We start from the raw sequence: 26617 nt of genomic DNA on the forward strand, positions 1-26617 counted from the left end.
AGCTCAGAGAAAAATCATAAAATTTATAAATATGAGAAGATGAGAGTAATTGATAGGTAGTACGCTCACAATGAGCTATTAATGGACGCTAAGATGTTGGAAATCAAATCCTGAACTCTGAGGCTAATGTCAGAAAGGACAATTGTCCGCTTTTATTAAAAGTCCCCTTGGGCTGCTTGTACCATAGAATTAAGCCGGGTTGGCAAAAAAAGGGATTCCGTACAAATAAAAGAAACAGTTGTGATATACTGGTTAAGCTTAGCAGTACATAAATACATATGCATGTTTATATGATCTATATTAAAAAAAAAAAAAGAAACAGGGTGTACCAGTGTAGGTCCAAGTAGGCAAAATCCCAAGCATCCTCACTCGCTAAGCGTTCATATTCTCTTTTGCGGGAGAACCTGATCCTGGGGTTCACTGTACATGTTGCTGCTCTCACCGAGTCAGGAGCGTTCTTGGCCACCTTCCAGGTACAGGAAACAGCAGCATAGTCGAGAATCTCCAAAAGGCTGGGGCCGCACACTCAGGCATAATACAGCAGGGTACCAAAGCCATTCTTCACGGACTCCCTCCTCAGGGCCAAGGAGGACAACGGGAAGCAGTCCTTCTGGAAACCATACCTCACACAGTCCACGCTAGGAACATTCGGTATTGGCCTCCGACATAACAAGGGAGCTAACCCTCACTCTTCCTGACTGCTAAGGCAGAAGATGTCATGCTTGTTGTCACCTGGCAGATAAATACCCAAGGGCACCATGCTTGTAGCAACAGGGGGTGAGCTGATATGAGTAAGAGTCTCCAGCCTGGCCCTCACTCCTCTGCATCAGGAATCGTGGAAATTAGAGAGGCGTCCAGATGGTACAGATGCCTCTCACTTCTTGACGGTAACGCAGGAACATTGGAAACCCCTGATACTACTGAAGACTCCAGTCATTGAAGTGCATTAATCACCCTCAAGAATCAGGCAAAAGTTCAGCGATGGATGCCACCCATGAGTAGGAGTGAGGGGGGCACCTGGAGAGCCGCACGGATTTCAATGTCCATTACACATGCATCGGAAAACAAGACTACCATTGAAGTCATTTGTTCTGAAATTTACTTCCCATGCTCTACTGTTCCCGGCAAGAGCTGCTGTGCTCATGGACACAGACCTGCTTTGTAAATGCAATTAAAAGGAAATGAAGTTTCGCTTAAAACGCTAATGAATTTTCTCCGTGCCTGTTTTGTAGCTTGGGGGTGAGAGGGACATAGGCTTGTCTTTTCTTCCTATTAGAAGACATAAGCGTTTATGTGTATAATGATCTGATGTCTGTAGATTCACTAATTCCATCCAGAAACATTAGAATAAGCATTATGTGATGCACCAGTTGTGACAATGTGGCATAACAGAACTTTGCTTGGAAAAAAAAAAAACTGAAGAACTTGGTAATTTCCGCAGAACAGACCCATTTTTTTTTCTCTTTTTTTAACTGCTGAAATATTGTTAGACACAACTATCCATTCGTTTGAGTGGCCCAGAGCAGTTGGCCCCCGAAGTCCCCGGGTGGCTTGCTACCAGAAGTGACAAGGGCCACCGGTTCTCCTGAGAACGCAAGAGAGAGAACCTGGCCTTTTTATATTTGCAACTTTGCCAAACCTTGTAGAAGTTTGTAAACACCATAAAATATGTTACGATGTTTACAGCATATGTCTCTTATTGTTAAGAACTATTATGAAAGTATGAGCAGAGTCTACTTCTTAAAATATTTTTTATATAATAGTTACGGCATCCAATTATACAATAGTAATTGTGAATAATTATACCAAGCCCCAGTCTGTTTTATGACTACTTCTCACGCTGAGCTCGTATACTCCATATAAACACCATCTGTATCAAACATAAAACTCTTAGTTGCTTGAAGAATACAGGCTTACAAAATGCAGCTTATTAGTTCTGGGGCCAAGCAGTTTCATGGCTGTTGCCCGGCCCCCCCCTGCCAAACCACAGGAATTCAACGATCACCTCCTTCCTGGGCTGAGTTCTGTTGCGTTGACACACAGGCTACTTACCTGTGAGCTCAGGTTCTTTGCAGGACTTGTGGCCCCTGTGTGCAGACCGCTGACACTTGTCAGAGTATTGGTGGAGCACTGAGTACACTTAATATGCTCTGCAGAGTTCTGTTCATTTCTCGTACGTGTGGCAGTGATGTAAGCACTTGAAATTGGCCAACTGGTGCTTCCTGAATTTCCCTTGGTGAAGTGCTATGAGGTCGTGGGGTACCAGTTTCCTCTCCAGAAATCCCCAAATGAAGGTTTCCTCCCAAAGAGGCCCCTCACCCCGTAAAAATATTTAGCCATTCCAGAAAACAACTTTAAGAAACGTGACTCTGATCTTAGAACAGTGTTTGGTTCAAAGGATAGAAACCTCTGTAGAGGGTTACCTAACCTTCTCAAGAGTCTGACCTTCCTATTTTGTACCAAATATAAACAAAGCACATATTTTTGTCCATGACAATGTTCTTCAGCAATAAACAAACTTCAGGCACAACCTAGAAGTAAACAAACAAATTTCTTCACAGAAAGTAAGCCCAATCCAAAAAGGATTATTTGCACCCATTCTGAAGAGTCATCTGCTTTGACTGGTTGCTTTTGTCCCGTAGTTGATTGAGGCCAAGCAGCCCATTTTGGGGACCTTGATAGTCTAGAAGCAAATATCATTGCCACCTTTTCTTTGCACATTTAAATCCTGAAAAATTTTCCTGATAATAGTCCCAATCTCCTTGCTAAGATTTTAGGATTTAAACTGTGAGAAAACTTACTTTTTTTTTTTTTTTTGGTAAGAAATTTCTACCTCCAAATAGCATAAGCAACAGTGATTTTATTTTCTGCACATAAAAGGATACGCATTTCCCCCATGGAATTATGTTCTGCTTTGAAAAGGACTATATAGCTGTACTGACATTCGTTGGCCACAATATTCTGAACATCATTAGCAAAATCCCATGCTAGGTATGCCAGCATTTGGACACAATTTATAAAAGTGTTATTATGGAGAAAATGGTGCCAGTCCTTCCAGGTAACTGTCCAAACATCCGAAGATGGATACCTTAATTTGGCATCCAAAAAAGCACACACGAGGTCGGACTACATGTAGGTAATTTCCTCAGATGCTATTATTTGTCCCCTGGGATCCTACATACTCAATAGCAATTACAGAGGAGAGGATTAAGAATGAGCAGAGAGAGGGCGAGGGTAGAACAGCAGGCCTGAATGATTTGGACTAAGATCTTGTATCAAATTTGCAAATTACCAATTAAGGCAGGTTTAGAACATGGCATCGTGTCCACTCATTGTGACAAAGTGAAAATTAAGACTCCCTCTCCGTGTCAGAGGGATGACAGGTGACAAGGAATGTTATCAAAAAGAATCTTTTTGTTATCAAAAAGTACCTATTGGTAACAACAGACCCTTGGATGCAAGCAAACTGACCAGAAAGAAAAAAGTAGGCCAAAAATCTGAAAATAAACCTAAGATGTGGCTCTCAAAATAACCGTGACTCTGTTGACTCCGTGTAAGTCACTCAAACACCTTGCAAATGAAAGTCCCCAAATATTTATTCACCAGAGTGCTCATGCCTCGTCTTCTGGGTAAGTTGGAATTGTCATTCATTTCTATTCAATCTTACCAAGTGACTGTTTGCAAAGATAGCTTTAGAGCTCTGTTCGTTTAAAGTTAAGGCAATAATAAATTCTTGCAGATAAGGGACAAAGGATGAGAGAGGTCCTCATCCCTGTTATTTCCTTTAACAAGTGGTGGACTGTGGCAGAACACACCACACCTAGCCCAGGGGGCGGGGGGGGGGGGGGTGCTGTAGTCTTGGAAATGGAGTGGTAACTCACAAAGCAGTAGGCAGGGTCAGCACTGCATCATCCCCAAGGAGATGCACTCCCTATATAGTCATTGATTTCCCATGCTCAATATGGATTCACTGGATGCCTTAAATAATGCATAACAACCCACATCTACCTGATGTTCATCCATCTCCATCTTCCTTAAAACCCGATTTTTTCCCCCTCTTTTTACACACGCAGTGGGATAGTATGCTTTGGCACTTTTGTGGTGCCTCCAGCCCTAATGCTCGAACACCACAGGTCAAAGCTGTTTGCCTGAATACAAAATAATTACAGAGAGACCTTGGTAGAGAAAACAATCAGACTGGAAAGTATTCACACTGAAAAAACTGCCATGTGGCGTTATGCTCCGTGGAGAACACAGACTAGGTGGCATTCACCCTGGTTTACAGACTGTCCAACCATGAGGAAAACATGGGTTACTTATTCTTTTTTGTATTGATGGATTTCTGTCATCTGTCTATCATCTATCTATGTAGCCATCTATGTATCTATCATCTATCATCATCCATCATCCATTATCTAGCTATATCTACTATCCACACACTTATCAACATAGTCTATAGACAGATATGTAACAGATATAAATATATGTCTTTGACATAGCATTCATATACAAATATCAGGAGATGACAAAATAAACAAATAAACATTAAAAAAGGGGGTGCCTGGGTGGCTCAGTTGGTTAAGCTCCAGACTCTTTTGATTTCAGCTCAGGTCACGATCTCAAGGTTTGTGGGATAGAGCCCCGTGTCGGGCTCTGCATTGAGAGTGTGGAGCCAGCTTGGGATTCTGTCTCCCTCTCTTTCTGCCCCTCCCCCACCTACACGTGAATGTATGCGCACCCTCCCTCTCTCCCCCCTCTCAAAATAAATAAATAAATATTAAAAAGATGAAAAAGCAGATCTACAATGAGAATATTTCCATTCCAGTTCTGACCGTGCCTCTTATAAGCAGAGATATTAGAACATGTGACAAGTCCCTCTGTGCCTCAGTTTCCTAATTTGTTACATGGGGTTAACCCCTGCCCTATCTAGCGAGGGAACGGCTTTGAAAAGTGCAGAGCACTATACAAATGCTCAGGATAATGAGATGTTTTACAAAAGAGCATTATTCCTCTGCTAAGAAGTCTATAGCCACATTCACATTTTCTATCTGTGAAGGTTCTTCTTTGAAATGAAATTGAGACCATAAGCAACATCCCTCCCAGTGCTGCCTGCCTGAGGTTTTACTCGGCCACAAAGCAAGGGCTTCTTTTCATCATGCATCACATTGGAGTTCAAGCACCGAGAGGTACTTTTTACCAGTGGTGAAAATAGCTTTCTTTTCATAGCAGAAACACAGAAAAATGATTTCCCTCTTGATGCTAATGTAGGGACAAGGCTTATTCTACAGTTGTCGCCAAAAATGCCTTCCTTTGGCTCTGTCATTGGTGTATTCTTGCACCAGGGAGACAGGGGTGGGGTGAGGTGAGAGAGCATGAAGTGATAGCTTTATTTAGGTATGTGAATAATTAAAATTTTGAGATATATGTTCAAGTGGGAATCCTGTTCCATTTTCATTCTGCTTTAAAGCCAACTGGATACCATGTTCTCAAAAGTCGGTTGATACAATCCTGCATGCATTTAATCAATCTTGATCATACCTTCCTCATTTGGACTTCAGTGCTTTTTAAGTCCCTCACCAGGCTTGCAAGACCTTCTACAAATCCAACTTCTAACTTCCTTTCTAGAACTTTCTCCTGCTCACCTCCCCAGAAGCACTGTGTAGCCAGTCTGCTATACTGTCTACTGCTGCTTTGATGGTGCTTGTGATTTCGACATGAATGGCTTTTCTCCTGCTTCCTGTTGTCCGGAGTCATCTCCTTCTACCAGGATAGGACTTCCATCCCGGCCCACTGAAATCCACCCAAACTTCAAGGCACATCTTAAACACCGATGATTCCATGCAGCCTTCCCTAACACCCCTAACCAATTACAATCTCTTCCCTTTCTAAATAAATTTTCAGTTTCTTAGAGGACCAAAAAAAAAAAAAAACCCAAAAAACAAAACAAAACAAAAACAAAAATACAATCACCCAGAACAATTTGCTTAGTTTGTTTTGTCTCTTATTGTCATGTTCATATTCTGTCTGCTGGGTACATTTCTCCACCACGATAAAAAAAAAAAATTAAAAATAAATTAAAAAAAAAGCTACTGATGTTGAAGATGGCTTATTATCTGTTTATTTTTTTAAACCTTTACTATGGAAGATTTCAAACATATACAAAGTAAACAGAAGGCCTTGTTTCTTTTCCCATCTCCTTTGGGACCTATCACAGTGTTTTGCATGTAGCAGAAGTAAATTTAAGTAATTAGGGCCGTAGGCAAATGGAGTTGCCTGTCTGCATATCTAACTCCACGTTTCGTGGGTGGTTAAGCTTTTCCTCCAACACGCTGGCACACACAAACCCGTCACACCTGTAGGATCCTAAGCAACATGGGTTAAGCCGTTCACGGACTTTAAAATTCAGGGATAGTGTTTATCCCTAAATTTACTTCAGATGGTCAGCAAAACTAACTATATTTGAGGGGGGGGAGGAGAAAATTCTATCTAGGAATGTTTTCTAAGAGGATTCTAATCTGGTTGTGAATCTGTGCGGTTTTCCTACCAAGGCACATTTCTTCTAAATGTGCACCACTTGATGGGTAACTGACAAATAGGAGGGCTCTGTAAACATACTAGAATCGTGGCTCTTCTTTACCTTGCGTTATTAGCTGACACAAATCCTGAGAGGTCTTCTCCTTCCAAAACCTCAACCTTAGACTTGAGAGTCTATAATTTTAGACAGACTTGTTTTTTTTTTTTAAACTTGTGTCTACTTAGCCCATTAATTTCTGCTCTGCGTGTGTGTATGTGTGTGTGTCTGCGTGAGCAATGAAATCCTTACAGTGAACCAGAATTCTAGAGTGATAGATTACGCGCCCATGCTGTGTCATATCCAATTAACTCAAATTGACAGTACACTGCATTATTCTGTTAGTGCATGGAAGATCAATAAATATGGGGAAAATCCACCCCGGCGCCCCACTTTCCCATCCGATTCTAGTAGATCGGCGGCGGATCCTGCCACTGTGATGTGTGTGCCACAGCCCAGGCAGGCAGGTGGTGAACCGACACCATTCAAACTTGGCCTATTCAATCTCAACGCCTCTAACTCGCCATTCATGCATAGCAAAACACCATCTGGTCCTATTTTGCCTCCAGCAATCACAGCTGACCAAAAACGATAATAACAGCTGTTGCAAAACAAAAGCCAAACAAAGGGGGGGGGGGTGGGTGGAAGGAAAGGTTAGATTGAAGTCCAGTGCTGAAAAATGCTCCATGAAGTGAGTTACGGGAAAGAAACCATTCAGATGTCTGAAACCCGCTGAATGGACACAGCAGAGGAGTTCTACTTAAGCTCGAGATATTAATCCATCTGTCTAGAACGCCTTCAAACCTCCGTCAGGTGGTAATAAATTGCAAAAATTATGCTGCACGAAGGCATTTAAGCTTTTGTTCTTTGAGTTGGGAACTAATGACCCCGTGTCAGCTAAAAATGAAAACTCCTTATGTTCCTCCATCATACAGCAGTACAGGTTAATGCAAAAAAAGGGAATGTATTCAGCTAGAGTAACAAAACAACGCACACCGGGCAGGGGGAGTGAAAAGGTGTGCGCGGTAGAGGCGGGGGCGGGGGTGCGGAGGGGCCTCCTTCACGTCCCGAGACCGCTTAGGAGGGAAGGCAGTTAGACCATTTAGAAATCCCACTAATCAGATACCACATTTCTCATGTCTATTTTTCATTACCCTGATTTATTTCTGACCTGTAACAACAACAACAACAAAAAGTACAGCCAGTACTTACTGACTTCTCAGGAATAGGAACCAGTCACATGTATACATTGAAATACAAGTTGATTCATAATATGCCTTAGTGAATTCTGAGAAAAATAATCTGGTGACAAGGTTGGAGAATTCTTTTCATGATTCAAGCCTTTTGACATTTTAAACATACAGTTTTGCCTGATGATTAATTTTCTTAAACTGTCGTAATTAAGCTATTTTTTTTTTTGCCTTGAAATTGACCGTCAGTGGCTTAGCAGCATTTAATCAAATGTGATAAAACCCAAGATTTACAAAATCATTTAATAGATGTTACAACACCTGCTTCTAACTGCAAACAGTTGAAAACAGACTTCGCTTGCAATTAAGTCTTATCACTAGTGACATTTTTTTCCCAAGCAATACTTCATGGGTTTTCAAAATGACAATGACAGAACTAATACACAATTACTGTCACATGTAGTTTAGCAATTAATTTTGAAGACGTTTGTCTAAAGGTTTCACAACAGAATATAAAATGGTTCTTATTGTTATGTAATGTTAGTTTCAATTCACAGAAAATCTCTTACCATCAGCTCTCCTTCTGATGGGTCCGAGGCAAGCAGATCATTTCTTTGTGGAACACAATTGCCTCCTTGTAGATGTGATTAGGCATCATTCTAAGACTGTTTGAACACTGATACCTGTCAACTAATACATCTTATGAAAAGCTTCAATTTAGACATAAATTTTTCTACAGCAAGAAATCTATAAATTTATAATTAGAATCTCTTGCTGTTCAATATTTGTACATAATACAGAGTACGAGAGGACTATGAAATATTGAAGGCTGAATTCATTATTCATAGCCCACAACATACAGTAAATATTCTTTGAAAATACAACAACAACTTTGAGGAATCCATATTCCATTATGTCTGAATGTCTTGTGCACGGGAGCTACGGACACCCTACTCACACCCTCATGTTTCCTAGATTAGGATTCTGGTCAGGGCTGACACTTGCTGTTTTTAATTTTCATTTTATCATAAACAGTTTAAGACTGTTGCCAGTGGTAATTTGCAATTTTTATCAAGACCTCTTCATTATAGCTTCTGACAGGACAGATGCTGTAATTAATCATGCAAGACAACTGGGGATAGTGGTCACACTGTTCTCAAAGAGGAGCCACTACAGAGCAAGAAAAGGGGGGAAGAAATGAGCACTGAAATAATTATTTTGGCTTAAGAATCAGCATTCGCCACTCCTTTTACCAGCAGTACCAACACACTGCCGGCAAGTTCTGGCCCCAAAGAGAAGACAATTGCCTTTTCCCCTATACTTACCTGTCACTTGCATCTTAACAAAAGGATCGTTAAAAAAAAATATTTTCCATTTTTTAAGAGGTCCTGGGTGTGGGCCACGCAACCCGAATTCTTTGCAATGAGTATCCGATTTCCGATTGAAAACAGAGTATGATGCGTTGGCTCAAGAAAAGTTGGTAGGTGGCCTGTTTTCCCATCGTATACGTATTCAAGGAACCGAAAGTGAAATTTGACATATCATTTTATTTGAAAAGTGAACATTTTCCTGGTTGTTGCATCAAAATACAGTCCACAGTTTTTACTGAAATGTGTTTATTCTATAGCAAGATAAAAGCATTTTTTGTTTTAGTTAAGCAAAATACAAACAACTTAATCGCTGCTATCATAACTCATAAAAAAGTATAAAACAGCATAAAAACACAATAAGCAACGTAGCAATGAATGGTTTATGTCACCAGTGTTTACGTTAAAGCCTCATGTATGAAAACTTTACAACACATGATATGAAAACTTACAACTTTGAAAGAAAATATTTACATTGATTATTCAGATGTGGTGCGCCTTTTAAATATTCTACCGGTATTACATCATAATAAAAACTCTTGCATTTTTTTTTAAATCTTAACTTTTGTAATAACTGTTTTCATTTAAGTGCATTTCCCTTTTAAAAATACAGTGTTTTTATTTTCGAAACTTGTCACTCAAAACACAGAATATAATATTCACATTCTTTTCTTCTAATTGGGATGAACATAATGGGCTAACAGTGGCCATAGATATCGTTACAACATATACTGTGGTTTGATTTGGAGAAGTCATGGGTTAAAAAAGTGGAAATAAGTCAATAATTGAATCTAATCACTTGTATTTTTTTTTTTTTTTCTGGAGAGATTTAGGAAAAAAAAATAAGAGCTTTGGCAAAAGTCTGTGATTTACATTATCTTTTTTTTCATGACAAAAAAATGCCATCAACTATTCACGTCATACAAATGTTTGTATGAAACTGGATCTTCCTATGTCAGGTAATTACCACTGTGCTTTTTATTTTTAGGGCTCCGGAAGTTCAAATAGCCTGGAAGTGCGGTTTATTCACTTCTGGAGAAATAAGGCCGTTTTCTATGACTCAGAGAGGCCAGTTTAGAGTCCTCAGTACGTCCCAGGATTCATTAAACGGTTTGATTCACATATTGTAGGTATAGCCTGAATAAATAAAAAAGGCATCACATAAAAGAGCACAGCTTTTCTTGTTTAAAAACAAAGTGATTTACAGTCAGCTAGAAGGTGATACTCGGCTACACTGTGTTCTTATTGCCTATCTAATAGACACTTGAGAGGACCATGTGATCTGTGACACGTTTCTGCATAACCGACCGCCACTTACAAGCTTCGGCCGCGTTCGGGTTACCCTCCTCCGCCACTCGCCTCCGCGCGCGCGCGCGCGCCAATCCGGGCGCGCCTGCCGCGCGGGCGCCTTCAGAAAATACTGACCTGGGACAACACCGGAGTCTGTGGCTGAGACTGTATCTGTGACTGGTGCTGCTGAGAGGCTGGCTGCGGGCTCCCGATGGCGGGGATGGGGGACGTCATCTGGGAGGTGACCGGGGAGGGCTGCCGAGGAGAGGGCTGAGGCGGGTGCTGCATGTGCTGCTGCAGCTGCTGCAGCTGGAGCTGCTGCTGGAGCTGCTGCTGCAGCTGCTGCTGGCTGAGCTGCTGCTGCAGGTGCTGCTGCTGCTGCTGCAGGTGCTGCTGCAGGTGGTGCTGGAAATGCTGCTGCTGCATCTGCTGCTGGAGCTGCTGCTGCATTTGGTGCTGCTGGAGCTGCTGCTGCTGCCTCTGCAGGTGCTGCTGCTGGGTTTGCACGGAAGGGCTCCCCTGGGCGGAGGACGCCGAGCCCACCAGGGTCGTCCCCATGGAGCTTATCAGCGGGGCCCCAATGTTCGAGGGCATGTTGGCGGCGATGGTGACCGACGTGACGATCTGGTTCATGGGGAGTCTCATGGTTAGGGGTTTGGGGGCGATGGACCTGGGGAGCGACTGCTGGAGAGTCTGAGGTGAGGCGGATACGGTCCCGTGCTGCGACAGCGGAGGGTTGAGAAGGAGCGAGGATGTCAGATTGGTGGACGCCAGGGTCTGCTGAACGGAGCGAATGGTCTGGGCTTCTGCGGATTCGGCAGCAGCCTGCATTTGGGGGGAGAAAATCCCCAGATATTAAAATACCCAAGAATTTAAAACAGTCAACTGTTTTTTTTTTAAGTACTGCAAATTGGTTTAAAAAAAAAAAAATGACCACCATTTTTCTTCCCTGGACTCCATTTTCCTGTCCTTTGACTTTTCAGCTCCCCCCCCCCCCCCCCGCCCCCAAAAGGTAGAGTCAAATTCCTTACCCCTTGAATCGGGCTGGCCTTGTACCCTCTCTAGGCATCTGCCATCACCATGTGCGTGACAAGGGGCACAGGGCCCAGTCACCACTCAAAAGCCAGCCAGCCAGCCAGCCAACTGCCTTGTCCGTGAACGAGCCCCAGCCAGGTCCAACCCCCCTGCCGACTGCAGACCAATGAGCAGGACTGGTGGATCCTGCCCAGTCAGGCCTGGATTGAAGAACCAGCCAGTTAGTTCACTGCCGCCCTCTGAGACACATGCTTGTCTTTTCAAGTCACTGGGCTTTGTGGCTGGGTGTTACACAGCACAAGGTAGCAAAAGATAACTGATACACATGTTCAAGAAACGACATACCTCCAGCAGTGAAGCCTGAGCTAACCCTCATCACTATGACTCATACTGAAAAGACAATAGACCGCCAGGGAGTTCAAATTGTGCCCCACTACTTGGCAGCTTCATGACTCTGGGCAAGTTAATTCACCCACCTGTTCCTCAGTTTCCTTACCTACAAAACGGGTGTTATGGTATTTACCTTATGTAGAGGTTGTGAGAATTAAATTAATTCCTATGTTGTCAAGCATTTAGAATAGCGTGTGGCACAGGGGACGCCTTTAGTAAATGTTAGCTATTTTTTATTAATTAACAATTATTACCAGAAAACTACTACTAGAAAATGTCAAAGCCCTACACTTCCAGGCAGTGTATGACAATGCTCACTTGAATATAGGAGGAATGTCACTGAATTCCTTAGAGATACTAAATGCAAGTATTTTATGGCTTAAGAGATGTTTTAGTTTACCCAATATCTTCAAAGATTTCCAGAATTTATCACAGGAGTCCTAGGTCAGGGGAGAACGTTCAACACTCGGGTGTCTGAATAACCTGTCATAAGATAAACAACTGATCTGATCTGAGGCTCAACACGGAGAGAGGCTATTACATTTTGCACTAAAAATACGTAATCACCTCCACAAAGATAAATTCTTTTACTAATGTAACCGTGATTGAAGTGATTGCTCTTACTGGCTATTTTCTTCTCTTGTTCTTCACAAACTTAGGTGTTTTTGGAAGGGGAGAGTGGGAGCACCTTGGAGGCATCAAGCTGGCATCCACTCTTCAATGATACTGCATGTTTACTTCCAGCTTTTTATTACTCCCATTTATAAACTCTACTAGTAGAAGGATCTTATGAGTGGTGATCTTATGTTGACAGTCACTCAATGGAGGAGAGGCCATTGTTGATGGATTATGTTTGAACACATCATCATGGCGACACACCAGCTATCGGCGGACAGCTCTCCGATTTTTTACGGAAGCTTGGTGGGTTACATGCCTACTGGAGGTTCACGTTCTAAAGTCCTCAGGTAAGAAGAAGCCTGCAAAGACTCATTAATCATCTTTAAAAAACTATTAAATCACCCATAAGGTAGAATACACACAGTGTTCTACATATAAACAGGAAAACAATTCTTATATATTCTAATATTTAAAAATCACCCAGCTAGTCTTAAGGATGAAACTGCAAAGGAAGTCTGTATTTAGACACCTGGCCAATCACACCAGTGTGCCTTTAAGACACCACCGTACTGGTGAAGAGAAATGGGTGGGCGAGTGGAAAGAGTTCTTGCTTGCCTGCCAGGTTTACTCCCTGTGTTTTAATATTAAGCTTCTATTAACTTTTGTTGGTTGGTTACCATGCCCCTTTAAATTGTGGATTCCAAAATGGAACCGATACTTCAGATGTGGTCTAATCACCATGCTGTACAATTAGATACTATTTCCTGTGAGATGATCATCACATTAGAAGCTATTTTACACTTTTGGTTTGGACTGAAATTATTCTGAACTTCTACTTCACGGACTATTTTAGGTACCTGCCAGGACTCTGAATATAAATGAAGGATGCTCTCAAACTGCACTAACTTAGTGAAAAAAACAAAAACAAAAACAAAAACCCAAATACCCCAAACAAACACTGCTTTATATTTATTCTTTTTAAATTCCATCCTGTTGGTTTGGGGGACTCACTAAGCTTTATTCTGACATACTTCTGAATCGTGACTGTAGTCCCCGATGTATAACTTTTATGGTATCCCTTCCACATCAGTCACAGACTCGATGAGCCCAATCATGGTTGCTATTTTCTGGATGTCTTTTGAGATACTGCCTCTTGGCTGAAATCCATGTGTGGTCAATTATTCATGCTCTAATACACAAAGATCACCTATGCCTGCTTCTGGGTAAATGAATGAATAAATGATCCACTTAGGAAGTACATGTGCACTGCTCCTCTAGCCGGGTCACTCTATCTAATTAGCCAACTATACCTCCATTCTTAACATCAGTAGCCTACACATTCGGCTGTGTTCTGCCAGTAGGCAAATCTGAGTCCAGAACTGGTACATCTTTTAACGTGTGTCTTCCAGTGTCTCAGAAAAAGGTCTCACTATTGACCTCATGAATGTTTGTATTCTCTTTCTAATGACGTGGAAGTTGTCCCAACAGCGGACAGCTAAACAAGGGGGGCCCCTCTTGATCTGATTTGAGCTGCTGCTGCTAGTGGATCTTAATATAAAGAAGAAACAACTCAGGGGAAGAAGAGAAAAAAGGAATGAAGCCCTTTTTAAATTTTTTTTAAAGTTTGTTTATTTTGAGAGAGAGAGAAAAAGCGAGCCAGCAGGGGAGGGGCAGAGAGAGACGAGGAGAGAGAATCCCAGGCAGGCTCTGCAGCCTGACACGGGGCTCGAACTCACGAACCTCAAGATCGTCACCTGGGCGAAACCCAAGAGTTGGACACTTAACCGACTGAGCCACCCAGGTGCCCCGGAAGTAGCCCCTTTTGAAATGGCTTTGCCAGCAACACCCACCATGCCCTGCAGCCTCGTGTGGTACTTCTGGCAACAAGCATGACAGTGGAAATGAAGCCCTGATTGCCAGACGAAATATATCAAGAGCAAAAACATTAGTTCAAATTATTCTCCCCAAAGCCTCTCAAAATTCTTGAGAGGCTAAAGACAAAGTTAATTAAATGTTAAAATATAACGTAATCGCTCACACTCCTTTTGGATCAAGGTAATAATAATCCAGAGTGACATTTGCTTTGGGATACTGGTGCATTTTATAATACATCAGGGCCCATTTGCTCCTCTATGTAAAATACATATACACGTCCTTTTTTTTTTTTAAGTATTTGGAGCCTAATTTTATTTTAAAAAGTCGTGAGGTTTATTTATGTATATGATGTGGGACAGTTTGGTCAAATTGCAACATCCCCTAGGACAATAATAGAAGCACTCGAGAATTTATGATGGGATGTCGCAAACCGCCTGACCAAAATACCACCCAGTTTAAATGGAGGACACCGATCCCAGTCCCTGACAAAAAGCAAAAATGAGAGGCTATTCGAGATCGGTCTTTAATTTTTGTGCTTTGTTAAACAGTCTCAACACACATAAAGTGAAGCTTCTGGAAACAATGGAGATGCAGCGGTTTAACTGAACTCCTATTTTTCATGCCATCACTGAGGTAATCTCCAATGGGAACAAATAAGCTAATGAATTGTTCAAGACGCCTTTTTTTTTTCTTTTTTTTACCAACTGTAAAGGGGAGCTGCCTGTATGTGTTCAGTGCACTGGGCTGTTTTCAACACTGTAACTCAGAGACTGGCCGTTCCTGCACGGGTTTACCTTAGAAACGAGGCTGGCCCTGTACGCAGCCAAGGCCTTCAGGTATTCTTTTTTGGCAGCTTCCGTTTTCCTTTTATAAACCTATTAAAAGACACAATTAGCATCACCGTTAGCCTACAAATTCTCAGCCATAAAAGAACGGCCGCACAAATTGGGTCACAACGTAACTCACAGAGAAAGCTGGTTTCAGTGGCTTTGGTTTTTAAACGTGAAAACACACACACACACACACACACACACACACACACGAAAACAAAACCCTGCCATCCTCACAGGAGCACAATTTGGATGTTTACGATGATAAATGAGAAAAAAAGATTTCAGGTTGTGGCCTAGATGCCTTGAGAGAGCCAGCTGAGGGCCTCGCATTAAGGCAGCGGATGGGGTATAGCAAAAAGAGCAAAATTTGCTACCAATCGTTCAAATCACAGGAAATCACAAGTTTCTCCATCAGTGTCTTCTTTCGCCCTGACACACGTCTAACCTGCACCAAGTAAGAAGATTAAAATACCACCAACAACAGGTACGGTGTGCGAAGACCTAAGAGAAAAAGATGGAACTAGCGGTTTTCTTCTGAAGGAAAAAAACAAAAAACAACGCAGAAATAGTTAAAAGGTGGTAAATTTCCATTAGTGAGGCCAACGAGTTACATAAACAGATCCCATGATTTGCTCTTCCTTTTCTTAACGGTATCTGACAGTAGTGTGTTAGACCCAAGTGCAACTGCCTTTTTCTCCAGAGGTAAAAGACACAGCAGCTTTGGCAGTCCCTGAGGATTACATTTCTGGGACAGAAAATCAGTGCACCACCTACAACAATAAGCTCACCGCAAATGGGCAAATTCTATAGCTGCACCATCCCAGAGTCACCAGCGAGTAGGAATGAGGTCATGATTCGTAAAAGAAAACTCGAGGCCTTGGCACTCCTCGTGCCCGAAATGGCTATTCCATTTTATTCCTAAGGGAGGTCTGGTCATCTGAGCACACATAACGTGAAATCCCATTAATGGTCACTGGAGTTTCATGCGAGGTGCGGGGAAGCCATTCTTACTTCCCTTTGTGTGGAGGAGCCTCAAGGGAAGCATAGGAGGTGAGGCCCCAAAGGAAGTATCTCCCACCGGCTTGGTAATCTCTCAATACATCTCATACAGCCAAGCTTTCAAATGAACTTGGAATAAAATTTTGAATGCCCGGGGACAGTACTGAGACTCGCAGAGGCGGCTTCAAAGTTTGGAAACCCACCGGGACGGCACAATCGGGAAGATGATCAGAGAAAAGGCAAGAGGGATGGTCCTGATCGGTTTGTAGTGCCCTTTCTGAACCAAGGGGGCAAATACCACATTATCTAACGTGAAACGATGATCATCAAAAGTTTATGCTTGCAGGATATTGCGTGAATTTCCCCCATTTCTCCACTGAATGGGTTCCCAACACGAACCCTTAAGGGGGACCGAGAAATCCATATACCTGGGGAGCGGCTTAGATTTACACAACTGCGTCTCTAAATTCCACAGCTTAGAAAGGCCTTCATAGGAAACAGTCGTATTAAGCGAACATTCACTCAGAGAAGATGTAAGAAATACTCTGGTAACTTCTTGATTTTATGGTCACGATGGATCTCTGCCTCACCTGCTTTTGTTCTTCTCCAAGGCTGTCCCACATAGATGCAACGATTTTCGAGACCTCTCCAAAGGTTGCATTGGGGTTTTGACCTTTAATTGCGGCCTGTGTGTCTCTGAAAAACAGGGCATATGCTGACACTGGCTTCTGGGGCTCATTGGGATCTTTCTTTTTCTTTTTCTTTGGAGTCTTGGGCTTCTTGCCAGAATCTGGAGCAGCTCTTTTCTCTCCAATGGCCTGCAAAGCAGGAAGAAAATTCACTGCCTAGAATGTACTCGCAGAGAAGGCAGCAAGACCTAACCAGAGCCACAATTGTTCTTTTAAGGTTTTGTTAAGCAGATTCATCAACGGATGAATCACCGGCAAAAGCAGGGGAGGGGTAAGTTTTCTTAGAGTTAACTGGACAGCAGAGATTAGCATTTAGAACATTGATTAATGAGACCCAGAAGTATCTTCAATACATTCACAACATATGCTCTAAATAGCAATTATGAGTAATGAAAAACAGAACATTATACCAGGCAATGAAGTGTGTGCATATGTGTGTGTGTATGTGTGTGTGCATTACATGTGTACGCATAAAATATTTTACATTTTCAGAGGTATTAGAAGTAAATCTAAATAATAATTCAGGACGTGGATCATATTCAGATATTTGAAATGAGGTCCCTTGCCATAGTCACCTGCCATATATATGATCAGTCTGAATCAATTTTTTGACGCTTCAAGTTTTATCTTACCAGAATGTTACTTGGCTAATGGGTCTCCAGAAACGCCAGTGGAAAGTAGCTACAATCCCTAAGCTTGCACAATAAAAGAAAGGTCGTCTTTATTTCTTTAAGCAATTAAAACTTTCTGAAGAATAGGATAACAAGAAACATAAAAAATGTCAAAACTCCTTTAACTGGAGATAGAAAGGAAATTGGTATTCTTCACTGAACTAAAAACCAGTATGAGAGCAATAAATGATACTTAAAATCACCCAGGCTACAAAGAAGACTGATAAGAAAAGAGTTATGATATATGGTGACTAACTCTGCCCAGAAGAATCCTGCCATAGAGACAGTAAATACTTTACACATACTTATCATACAAACTCTCTGAGAGCAAAACCACAGACATGACATGGGTATAGCTCCCTACATTGATATACCAATGAGCTCCAGAGTCACCTGCTGCTACCATTATCTAGCGTCAGTGATCGTAAAGTATCCTTATCAGAGAAGCAGGAGAAAAGATACATCAGCCTTGTTTTATCCCCCTAGATTATAATAGGACTATACTGAAGATCGTTTTGCCGTTAACTTCATCAAGAATGCTGAAATGTTTGACAAGACCAGTTTTAAAAGCCAGTCGTGGGGAAGATCAACAGAGATAGACTCAAGTTGCTGACAGATTGGTTCTTAATGGCCTTGAGTCTTGAATCCTAAATTCAAATTTTCCGAGAGTATCATTACTTTCTGCATGACAGTCATTTGGAACGCCATCCAATTACTGAAATTCTCAGGGAGGAAACTGATTAGTGCCTTGTTTCTGAGCGCTCTGGACCCTCAATGTGTTGGGGTATCCCAAGTCCGCTTCTCGGCGGGGCTATTACACACGCTACTTGAGTGGGAACAACATCCGTACTTCATACAAGTAGTTTACCCACTTCAGAGGCTGGTGAGCCACATCTCACCTCTTCTCCAAAATGCCATCTTTCATAACTCAGATATTGAATGCAATGATTCTCAATAACCTTTTTTCTTTTTTAAATTCTCAGAATCAATGCGACTTGTTTAATTCTAGTTAATGAATCTGAACTTATTGTAAGGCTGTCAGATGCCTTTCGGTTAGAGCTTCAGTGGGAGCCAAGTTTTCCTTCAGTGAAAAAATACTGCTTTGGCCCCAAGGAAAAAATATATACATATACCACAGATTTTTCTAATTGAGTCCAACAACTATATTCGTTTCTTGGAAGAAAACTTGGCACTGTTTGCAGCAATAATGCCCTGACCAGTGGCAAGGTGAAAGCGATTTCCAGGGCAACCTTTCCCAAAGAGCTCAATCTCCCTTCCTGTAAAGTAGCATTCAAATGTTGACAACTTTTGATATCTTCCTTGGATAACCATGACGTGCCCTAAACATCATTACCTTTTAAGAATAAACCTGAAATGCAGAATCTTGCAGTTTAAATAAAATCTTAGAATTAATTCTCCTACAGGAACCTGCATGTGATTGACTGAAGAGGGTTGGGAAAGGTGGGGAAATAGTTTTCCCCAAAAGAGACACAATCAATGATAATTTTAATCTTTCTTTCTTGGCTCAGTTGCTTAAAGGAGAACAAATTGGATTCCTTGCCTTTACACAAAACCTAGACTCTTGCTTAAAATGGAGTAAGCTAGGAGTCACAGATAAGGTTCTCCTTAGCCATGACAATTTCAGTGTGGTACAAAAGTGAGTATCAGATCAGTGGAAATGTGAGTGAAATGAAAGGAATCCATCTGAATTGTGTCATGGCCAGTTGTAACCTAGCTGTGCCTTATTCACATCCCTGTTTCTCACTTCACCTTACGAAGGTTCTTTTGAGTGTGAGCAGAGACTGGTCATCCATTCACCCAATCTGCGTCCAGTAGGGTGCTAACATATCCAGTGGGGTGCTAAGATGTCAGGACAGATCAAACCCTCCTTTAAATCCCTGCAATAGATTCTAACCTTGCTTCCCTCTTACTTCATCACTCTCTACCTTCTCTAGCTCTTCTTTTTCCATTTGCTACTTAAAAATAAAAATAAATGATGCTCAGGGCTCCTTATGCACTCTGAGAAATCCTGATTACTTCCACGTCTTCCTATCTACATGTGATGGTCCCCAAATCGGTTGTTCTCCCTCCAATGAACTGAGTTCTAGCTCAAATGTGGGTGCATCAAATTTGACCCATACCATGCCAAACTCTCATCTTTTCCATGGGAGAAAAAGTAACATTCTTCTTTCTCTGGGCTGATTCTCTCATTTGCTGATACCCATGCTAACTCTCGTATTAAAACCCCATTTATCTTTTATTCCTTCAAACCCCAGCGGATCACCAAAACTTTATGATTCTCCCTCTTATATGTCTCACGGATCTGGTACCCCCTGTCCACTCCTTCCTTTGCTAAAAGGAAACACTTCATGCCAAAAAGATCTTCTGATTAGTTTCCTTTCCTCCCGTCCCTCCCTTTGTAACGCATTCTGTATACAGCCAAAGCCATCTTTCTAAAGCATAAAGTTGCTTCTGCTATTCCTCTATGCAAATCATTAATCAGCTCTCAATGACCTGCAGGAGAAAGGCTTCCACATTTCAGCCACTGCTTTCTTCAATTCCTATGTCTTTCCTCCCCATATCAAACTGTTCATGACACTCATAAATTGACATGTACTTCCATTGCTCCTTCGACCAGAATGCTGGCCTCTCTCTTCTGCCTCACAAACTTTTATGTATCCTCTTAGACCTAATTCAAATATCACCTTCTCAATAAAGTCTTCCTCAAATCACTCTCCCAAGCAGAATCGATTACAATCTTAGCACACCAGATACATCAATTATACCACTAATCACATCTGGAGCTAGTTTTAAGCATTGCTTTTCGTCCCCAGTGGGGAGCCCCAGAGGTAGTAATTCTCTTATAAATCTTTATGTCACCAGAACCAAGTACAAGGCAAAGCACAGAGTAGGTATACAACACATAATGAATGAAGAATGAGTAATCGTGTATCTTGGACAAGTGACTTTAATGAAACAGAATACCTTTCTAGGCATTCATAAAAGTCCCACCTGCAACTAAGTTTTTATTTCAACCCATGCATATTTGAGCATCACTCTCCATGACAAAAGCAGAGATGTGCAACAATTAGAACTTACTAAGTGATAAACATCATCCAAGGTGCAAGGTTCCCCAATTTGACGGCGGCTCAGCCAACTAACTGGATGAAACTTATCCACATGGACATTAACTTAGAACCAGAGCACTTTAGTATAGAATTCCTGGGGAATCTAGTATAAGCCTTCCCTTCTGCAGACCGGGAAAATCATGCCTACATGAGTTAAGTGACATGTTCGATGCCTTACAATCAGTCGGAGAAGCCAGATCTCCCAATTTCCAGCAGAATACACTTTTCACACACACACACACACACAAAAAAGAAAAGAATAAGTAAAAGAGGGGGAAAAAATCAAACCATCATAAAGTTACATGCTAGCCAAATCCACGAAGAGAAGGCAGGAACTACCATGAATGAAATTCAAAGACAGAGCATGAGGTGATTTGAAATTCTTGGGTACGTGACACACTAAGGCAGTCAACTTACTCTGTTGGATTCATCAGCATCCTCTTCATTGATGGAGCTGGAAGGGGAGGGTGTCGCTGATTTGCTCGCTGGAGGTGAAGGAGATGTGTGAGGCATATTGGCGCCTCCCAAATTTAACCCCAACTGGGCGCTGAGCTGAGACTGGTTGATGGTGGTGAGCTGAGTGGGAGGCATGATCCCAGAGCGAGCAGCATCAGTCATGTGGACAATGGACCTCATGATCAAGGAGTGATCCTGACGGTACTGGGGCACTTGCGTGTGGCTCTGGTCCTAAAAAGGCAACAGACAACGAGGAGGTGAGCTCTCCGTTTTCCCAAATGTCAACAAGCTGAAAATGTTAGCAGTTCCTTAGACAGGTCTGACCTATTCCGGGATGATGGTCCCTATTCATTCATTAACTAGAAGGACTCTTGCCTCAAAGTTGAAGGGTCAAAAGCACTAAGACCAAATCATCCAGCCTAGTCTATTTCACTCTAGAACTGTCACTAAATGGCTTTAAAAAATAATAATAAAAGCCTATTGGCAAAGAAGGATAAACGTCCAACTCAGGCTTCTTATTGAGGAAACAGGAAGAAGGAAAGGGTTGAAGCAGGGGTTTTACTCCTTCCCAGCTTACCAGGTGGGTCTTCCAACATTCTCACACATACTTCTGGTACCATTCCCGTAGACCCAGCTCTACAAGGGCGGGAGGATCTGGTCTTCACTTGACCCTTCCAGGAATGCATTTGACAAGCAGAGAGGAGGGGCTTAGGGAAGCACAGAGCCAACATCTGTTTGCTTCAGGGCACCCTTTCTATAAAACCCTCTGTGGTTAACCACAGGGCCATTCCCAGTCTGAATTCCATTGTCAATGGCATCTGGAAGTCATTCAACATCTCTAGGACTGGATATCACTTTCTTCTTCTGAAACCTTTCGTTCAACCCGCCATGATTTAAGATACTAATGGATTTTTAAAAATACATATGAGGAGGAAGCAGAGATCATCAGAAGTAGCTTCTCTGAAAGTTACTGCAGTGACTTCAAGAGCAGCCCTTCTGTTGTGGGCAGTCATTTAAAAGGCTTTAGGGTTGTTGCTGCTGTTTCTTTTTTTAATTTTGAAGAATCAAAAAATGAAGACCTGCTTTTAAACAACTTACTTGAAGACTTGTCATTTAGTGTGAGTCTGTGATTTTTACCAAAACCAAATTTCTCTCGACTCACAGTGACCCGGAATCTAATTTTATACAGAAGCCTATGAATTCTTAACTGTTCCTCTTTTGAGTCTCTCTGAGAAGACTTACTTTTGCTCTTTGAAGAAACAGATGAGTTGTAAATACCCAAATAGGAGCGTTTCGTTTCTAAATATCAAATATATAATCATCACTAAATAAGAAGCCGCAAATATCAATAGGAAACTAGTTGAATGAACGATGATCCAGCATCCTGTAAGTATTACGAAGCTTTGTAAAATAATGAATTAGATTTATGTGTATTGACTTAGAATGGGGTTTCCAATCTTGGCTCTATTGACATTTTGGAGCAGATAATTCTTTGTTGTGAGGCTGTCCTTTGCACGGTAGGATGTTTATAACACCCCTGGCCTCTTCTAGATACCAGAAGCAACTTCTCCTTCTCCTGACCAGTCATGACCATCAAAAATACCTCCAGACATTATCTCTCGAGGGGCAAAATTCTCCCATCTGAGAACCACTGACCTAGAGGGATATCCAAGATATAGAAATTGAAAAAGATGGGGTGCCTGGGTGGCTCAGTCAGTTAAGCATCCGACTTCCGACTTTGGCTCAGGTCATGATCTCGCAGCCAGTGAGTTCGGGCCCCGCATCGGGCTCTGTGCTGACAGCTCAGAGCCTGGAGCCTGCTTCAGATTCTGTGTCTCTCTCTCTCTGCTCCTCCTCCACCCACTCTCTCTCTCTCTCTTTCTCTCTGTCTCTCAAAGATGAATAAATGTTAACAAAAAAATTAAAAAAAAAGAAGTTGAAAAAGCGAGTTGTAAAATAATTATAGTGTATAGTCCCCTCTTTTTTTTTTTTTTTTAAGAAGTATCTAAACTTTTAACAATGGTCACATTATAAGAGAAGGAACTGGAAGGGTGAAGAGAAGAGCATTTTAAACGTTTCCATTTATAAATACACAAAACAAAATGAATGAAAAAAACACACTAGTGAGGACAAGCTAAAAAGATCTACGAGTAGTTTAAACAGTAGAGCTAAGTGCTAGGGTTTCATCTTAAATGTATAAGCTTCCCATTTCTTAATACTTTCTGAGTTCCTAAACTGCTGGGGAATCCTGGAGAAACGTGTCACATGTACCAGAACAATCCCACTCCTCCTGGTCTCACTGACAATACCGACACCCTCTTCCGCTGTCCCTGAAATACTACATTCCACTTACTGGCAGGTGTCCCTCTGCAGACGTGTATCACAAAAGTGGATTTTACAGTGTCGGTGTGTCCTAATTTGTTTTTTTTTTTTTTTTGATTGGCATCCTACCACTCATTTAGCCATTCCTCCTAAAAAATTTGAGCTGTCTACCTGCTCTCCCATGCTCTTCTCAATTTCCACCATTGCTTGCTTATGTCGCTTCTACCCTCCAACTAGTGACAACTGAGTGATCTTACTCTTTTCATTTAAAAAATTTTTATTTATTGATTTATAACTTTTTTTAAAGTTTATTATTTATTTTGAAAGACAGAACACACATGAGTAGGGGAGGGGCAGAGAGGGGGGCCAGAGAGAGACAGAGAGAGAGAGAGAGAGAGAGAGAATCTCAAGCAGGCTTCGCACTGTCAGCGTGGAGCCCCCACGTGGGGCTCGAACCCACAAACCACGAGGTCATGACCTGAGCCAAAACCAAGAGTCAGACACTTAACCGACCGAGCCACCCAGATGCCCCATCTTATTCTTTTTTTTCAAGTTTATTATTTTATTTTGAGAGACAGCGTGAGCAGGGTAGGGGCAGAGAGAGGGAGAGACAGAATCCCAAGCAGGCTCTGTACAGTCAGTCCAGAGCCCAACATAGAACTCATTCCCACAAACTGTGAGATCATGACCTGAGCTGAAATCAAGAATTGGACACTTAACCAACTGAGCTACCCTGGCACCCAAGCGATCTTATTTTTAATTCTACTCTCCAGATAGGTCTTTCAGAATGCACTTTAATAGTCCTTTCAGACTTATTTAAATCTAGATGTTTTAAGTATTTACAAGGAACTTCCAGATTACATTCAAATTGCGTATCTCAATTCTGACTGTACAATAATAAATCAGCTAACTGGCGTGACCATGAAATACGATGATGTGATTTACACAACTTTCTCATTAACAGAGAACTTGCTTTGCTCCAATGCCTATGAAATTCAGCACATACAGGTATTTGACTGACTTATCCCACACCTACTGCCTTTCAAATGGAGCTCCTGGTCAAACAGAAGGCCAAGAAGTAAGTTTTCTTGGCTTCATCAGCTCTTTCTAAATTCTACCTGCAGTGTCACCGAGCTAGCTTGATGGGAAAACGGCGCTCTCGGGAGCCATGGCCCAACAGTGGCGACATGTGTTGACAGAAAGAAATGAATGGGGCCCCAGGCTCTCTACTGCCATCACCCCCCTTTTAATGAAAGCAGTCTATATTCATTTATTTTATAAATTGAGAGTGCTCGTAACATTTCACTTAAGAAAGAGAGAGGGAGAGAGAGAAATAACAAGAAATTTCTACCTTGGGGACAGAGAGAAAACTACTCCTGAAACATACTGGTGGTGGGGCCCAGGCCTTGCCAAAACTTCGAGCCATCCACATAGCCTTCAGACCCCCAAACATGCTGGCGCCATTTTTCTTATCTCCCATAGGACAATGCACCAAGGTCCTCTAACATATTTTCAAGTAACCCCCGAACCACATAACTGATGCATCAAAATGTGCTAGCATTTGCCATGGTCCACAATTATGCCATAATAACTTTCTATGCATGACTATTACAGAACAAGAAGATTAGTAGTGAAAGTGTCTCTTTAGAAATTCAAGTTCCTTTAGGGCCACCAATTATTAACAACTAACTGCCTTGGGGAACTTGTTGATTCTTAACAGCTCCAATCATTTTCCATAAAAAAAAAGGTACCCTTTGAAAGATACTTCCTTTGATCTTAGGACTCCCACTTAAAAAAAGAAAGATGTCAGTTCAGTTTAAAGGTATTTTTTAAGCACCTGCTATGTGCCAGGCCAGAGAAACCAATATACCAATGCTCAAATCCTTGAAAACTAGAAAGCTAGCATGTGATTCTTTTAAGCATTACCCAAATTAAACATGATTTAGAATGGACTAATAAATATACTCTGACAAAGTGTAGGCAAGAATAATTCATATATACTCCTCAAAAATAGCTCGCAATTTCTCCCAGTAGTCACGACACAATAAAGAAATGTATAACCACAGATACAGCCCTAAGAAATTAATGCATTTTTGAAAATCATTACCTCTCACTTACTAAAATTAAGTCTTTACAAGATTTTTTTTTTTAATTTATTTTGAGAGTGAGAGGAAGCAAGTAGGGGAGAGGCAGAGGGAGGGAGAGAGAATCCCAGCCAGGCTCCACACTGTCTGCACAGAGCCCCAGGTGGGGCTTGAACTCATGCACCGTGAGATCATGACCTGAGCTGAAATCAAGAGTCAGACGCTTAACCGACTGAGCTACCCAGGTGCCCCTAAAATTAAGTCCTAAAGCCTTACCAACAATCACTGAAAGGCAAAGCAACTAGCGGGTTATAAGAGATTGCCACGATTATATCCCACGTAAGAACTGAAGGCTGGTAGCTTTCACAATTGCAGGGTTCACGTGTATCATTTCTTAAAACAGTTCATCCTTTGGGAAAAACTCATTCTCTCTTCTTCGTCTCACTCTGATCTCTGAGGTTATTAGATAAGAGTTTCCCAACCTCAGCAGGACGGACACTGTGGTCTGGATGATTCTTTGTTGGGGGAGGGGTCTCCCGTGCATTGTAGACGACTTAGAAGCATCTCTGGCTTCTGCACACTAGGTGTTAGGAGCCTCCACTCCCCAATCTGATCGTGACAGCCAAAATGTCTCTAGACATTGGCGAATGTCCCCTGGTGGGCAAAATCCCGCTCATTTGAGAACTGCTTCATTAGACAAACATAATGGAAAACATCATCTTGGGTGCGGAGGGAGTGTCCGCAGCCTATGTTTTGCTGGTAAGAATAGAAAACATTTGCATAAACAAGACACAAACTGCGATAAATACTGTGAGGAAAATAAGTAGGTTAAAGAAAAAAAGTTGGCACAAGAATAGGGTTTCCGTTTGAGGGGTCAGTACGAAAGGCTTCTTGGTGAGGACATGTGAGCAGATACCTGGAGCATGAGGAGCTAGCCAGGAAAGAAGGGTACAGGAATCGTGTTCCAGGCAGAGGGAACAGCATGTGCAAAGTCTGAGGTGGGAGAGAGCTTCGCTTGCTTGAGAAATGGAAAGGACGCCAGTACAGATGGGAGCAGGGTGGGCAGGGTGAAGAGTGACATTCAGTGGACTGGGGAGGT

At 41.9% G+C, this 26617-nt stretch overlaps 1 protein-coding gene across 2 annotated transcripts in view; it reads right to left on the reverse strand.

Moving 5' to 3' along the window:
* Positions 1 to 10538: 10538 nt before the first annotated feature.
* Positions 10539 to 26617, reverse strand: part of TOX3 (TOX high mobility group box family member 3) — a 105172-nt gene continuing 89093 nt past the window's right edge. For both annotated transcript variants that reach the window (XM_042920347.1, XM_042920346.1), the window contains exons 4-7: positions 21074 to 21343; positions 16759 to 16986; positions 15131 to 15211; positions 10539 to 11243 (exon numbers count right to left, since the gene is read on the reverse strand). In XM_042920347.1, coding sequence (XP_042776281.1) covers positions 10539 to 11243; positions 15131 to 15211; positions 16759 to 16986; positions 21074 to 21343 — 1284 coding nt within the window. The remainder of the gene's footprint in view (positions 11244 to 15130; positions 15212 to 16758; positions 16987 to 21073; positions 21344 to 26617) is intronic.

Source organism: Panthera leo, chromosome E2 (genome assembly GCF_018350215.1).
Source record: "Panthera leo isolate Ple1 chromosome E2, P.leo_Ple1_pat1.1, whole genome shotgun sequence".
NCBI lineage: Eukaryota > Metazoa > Chordata > Mammalia > Carnivora > Felidae > Panthera > Panthera leo.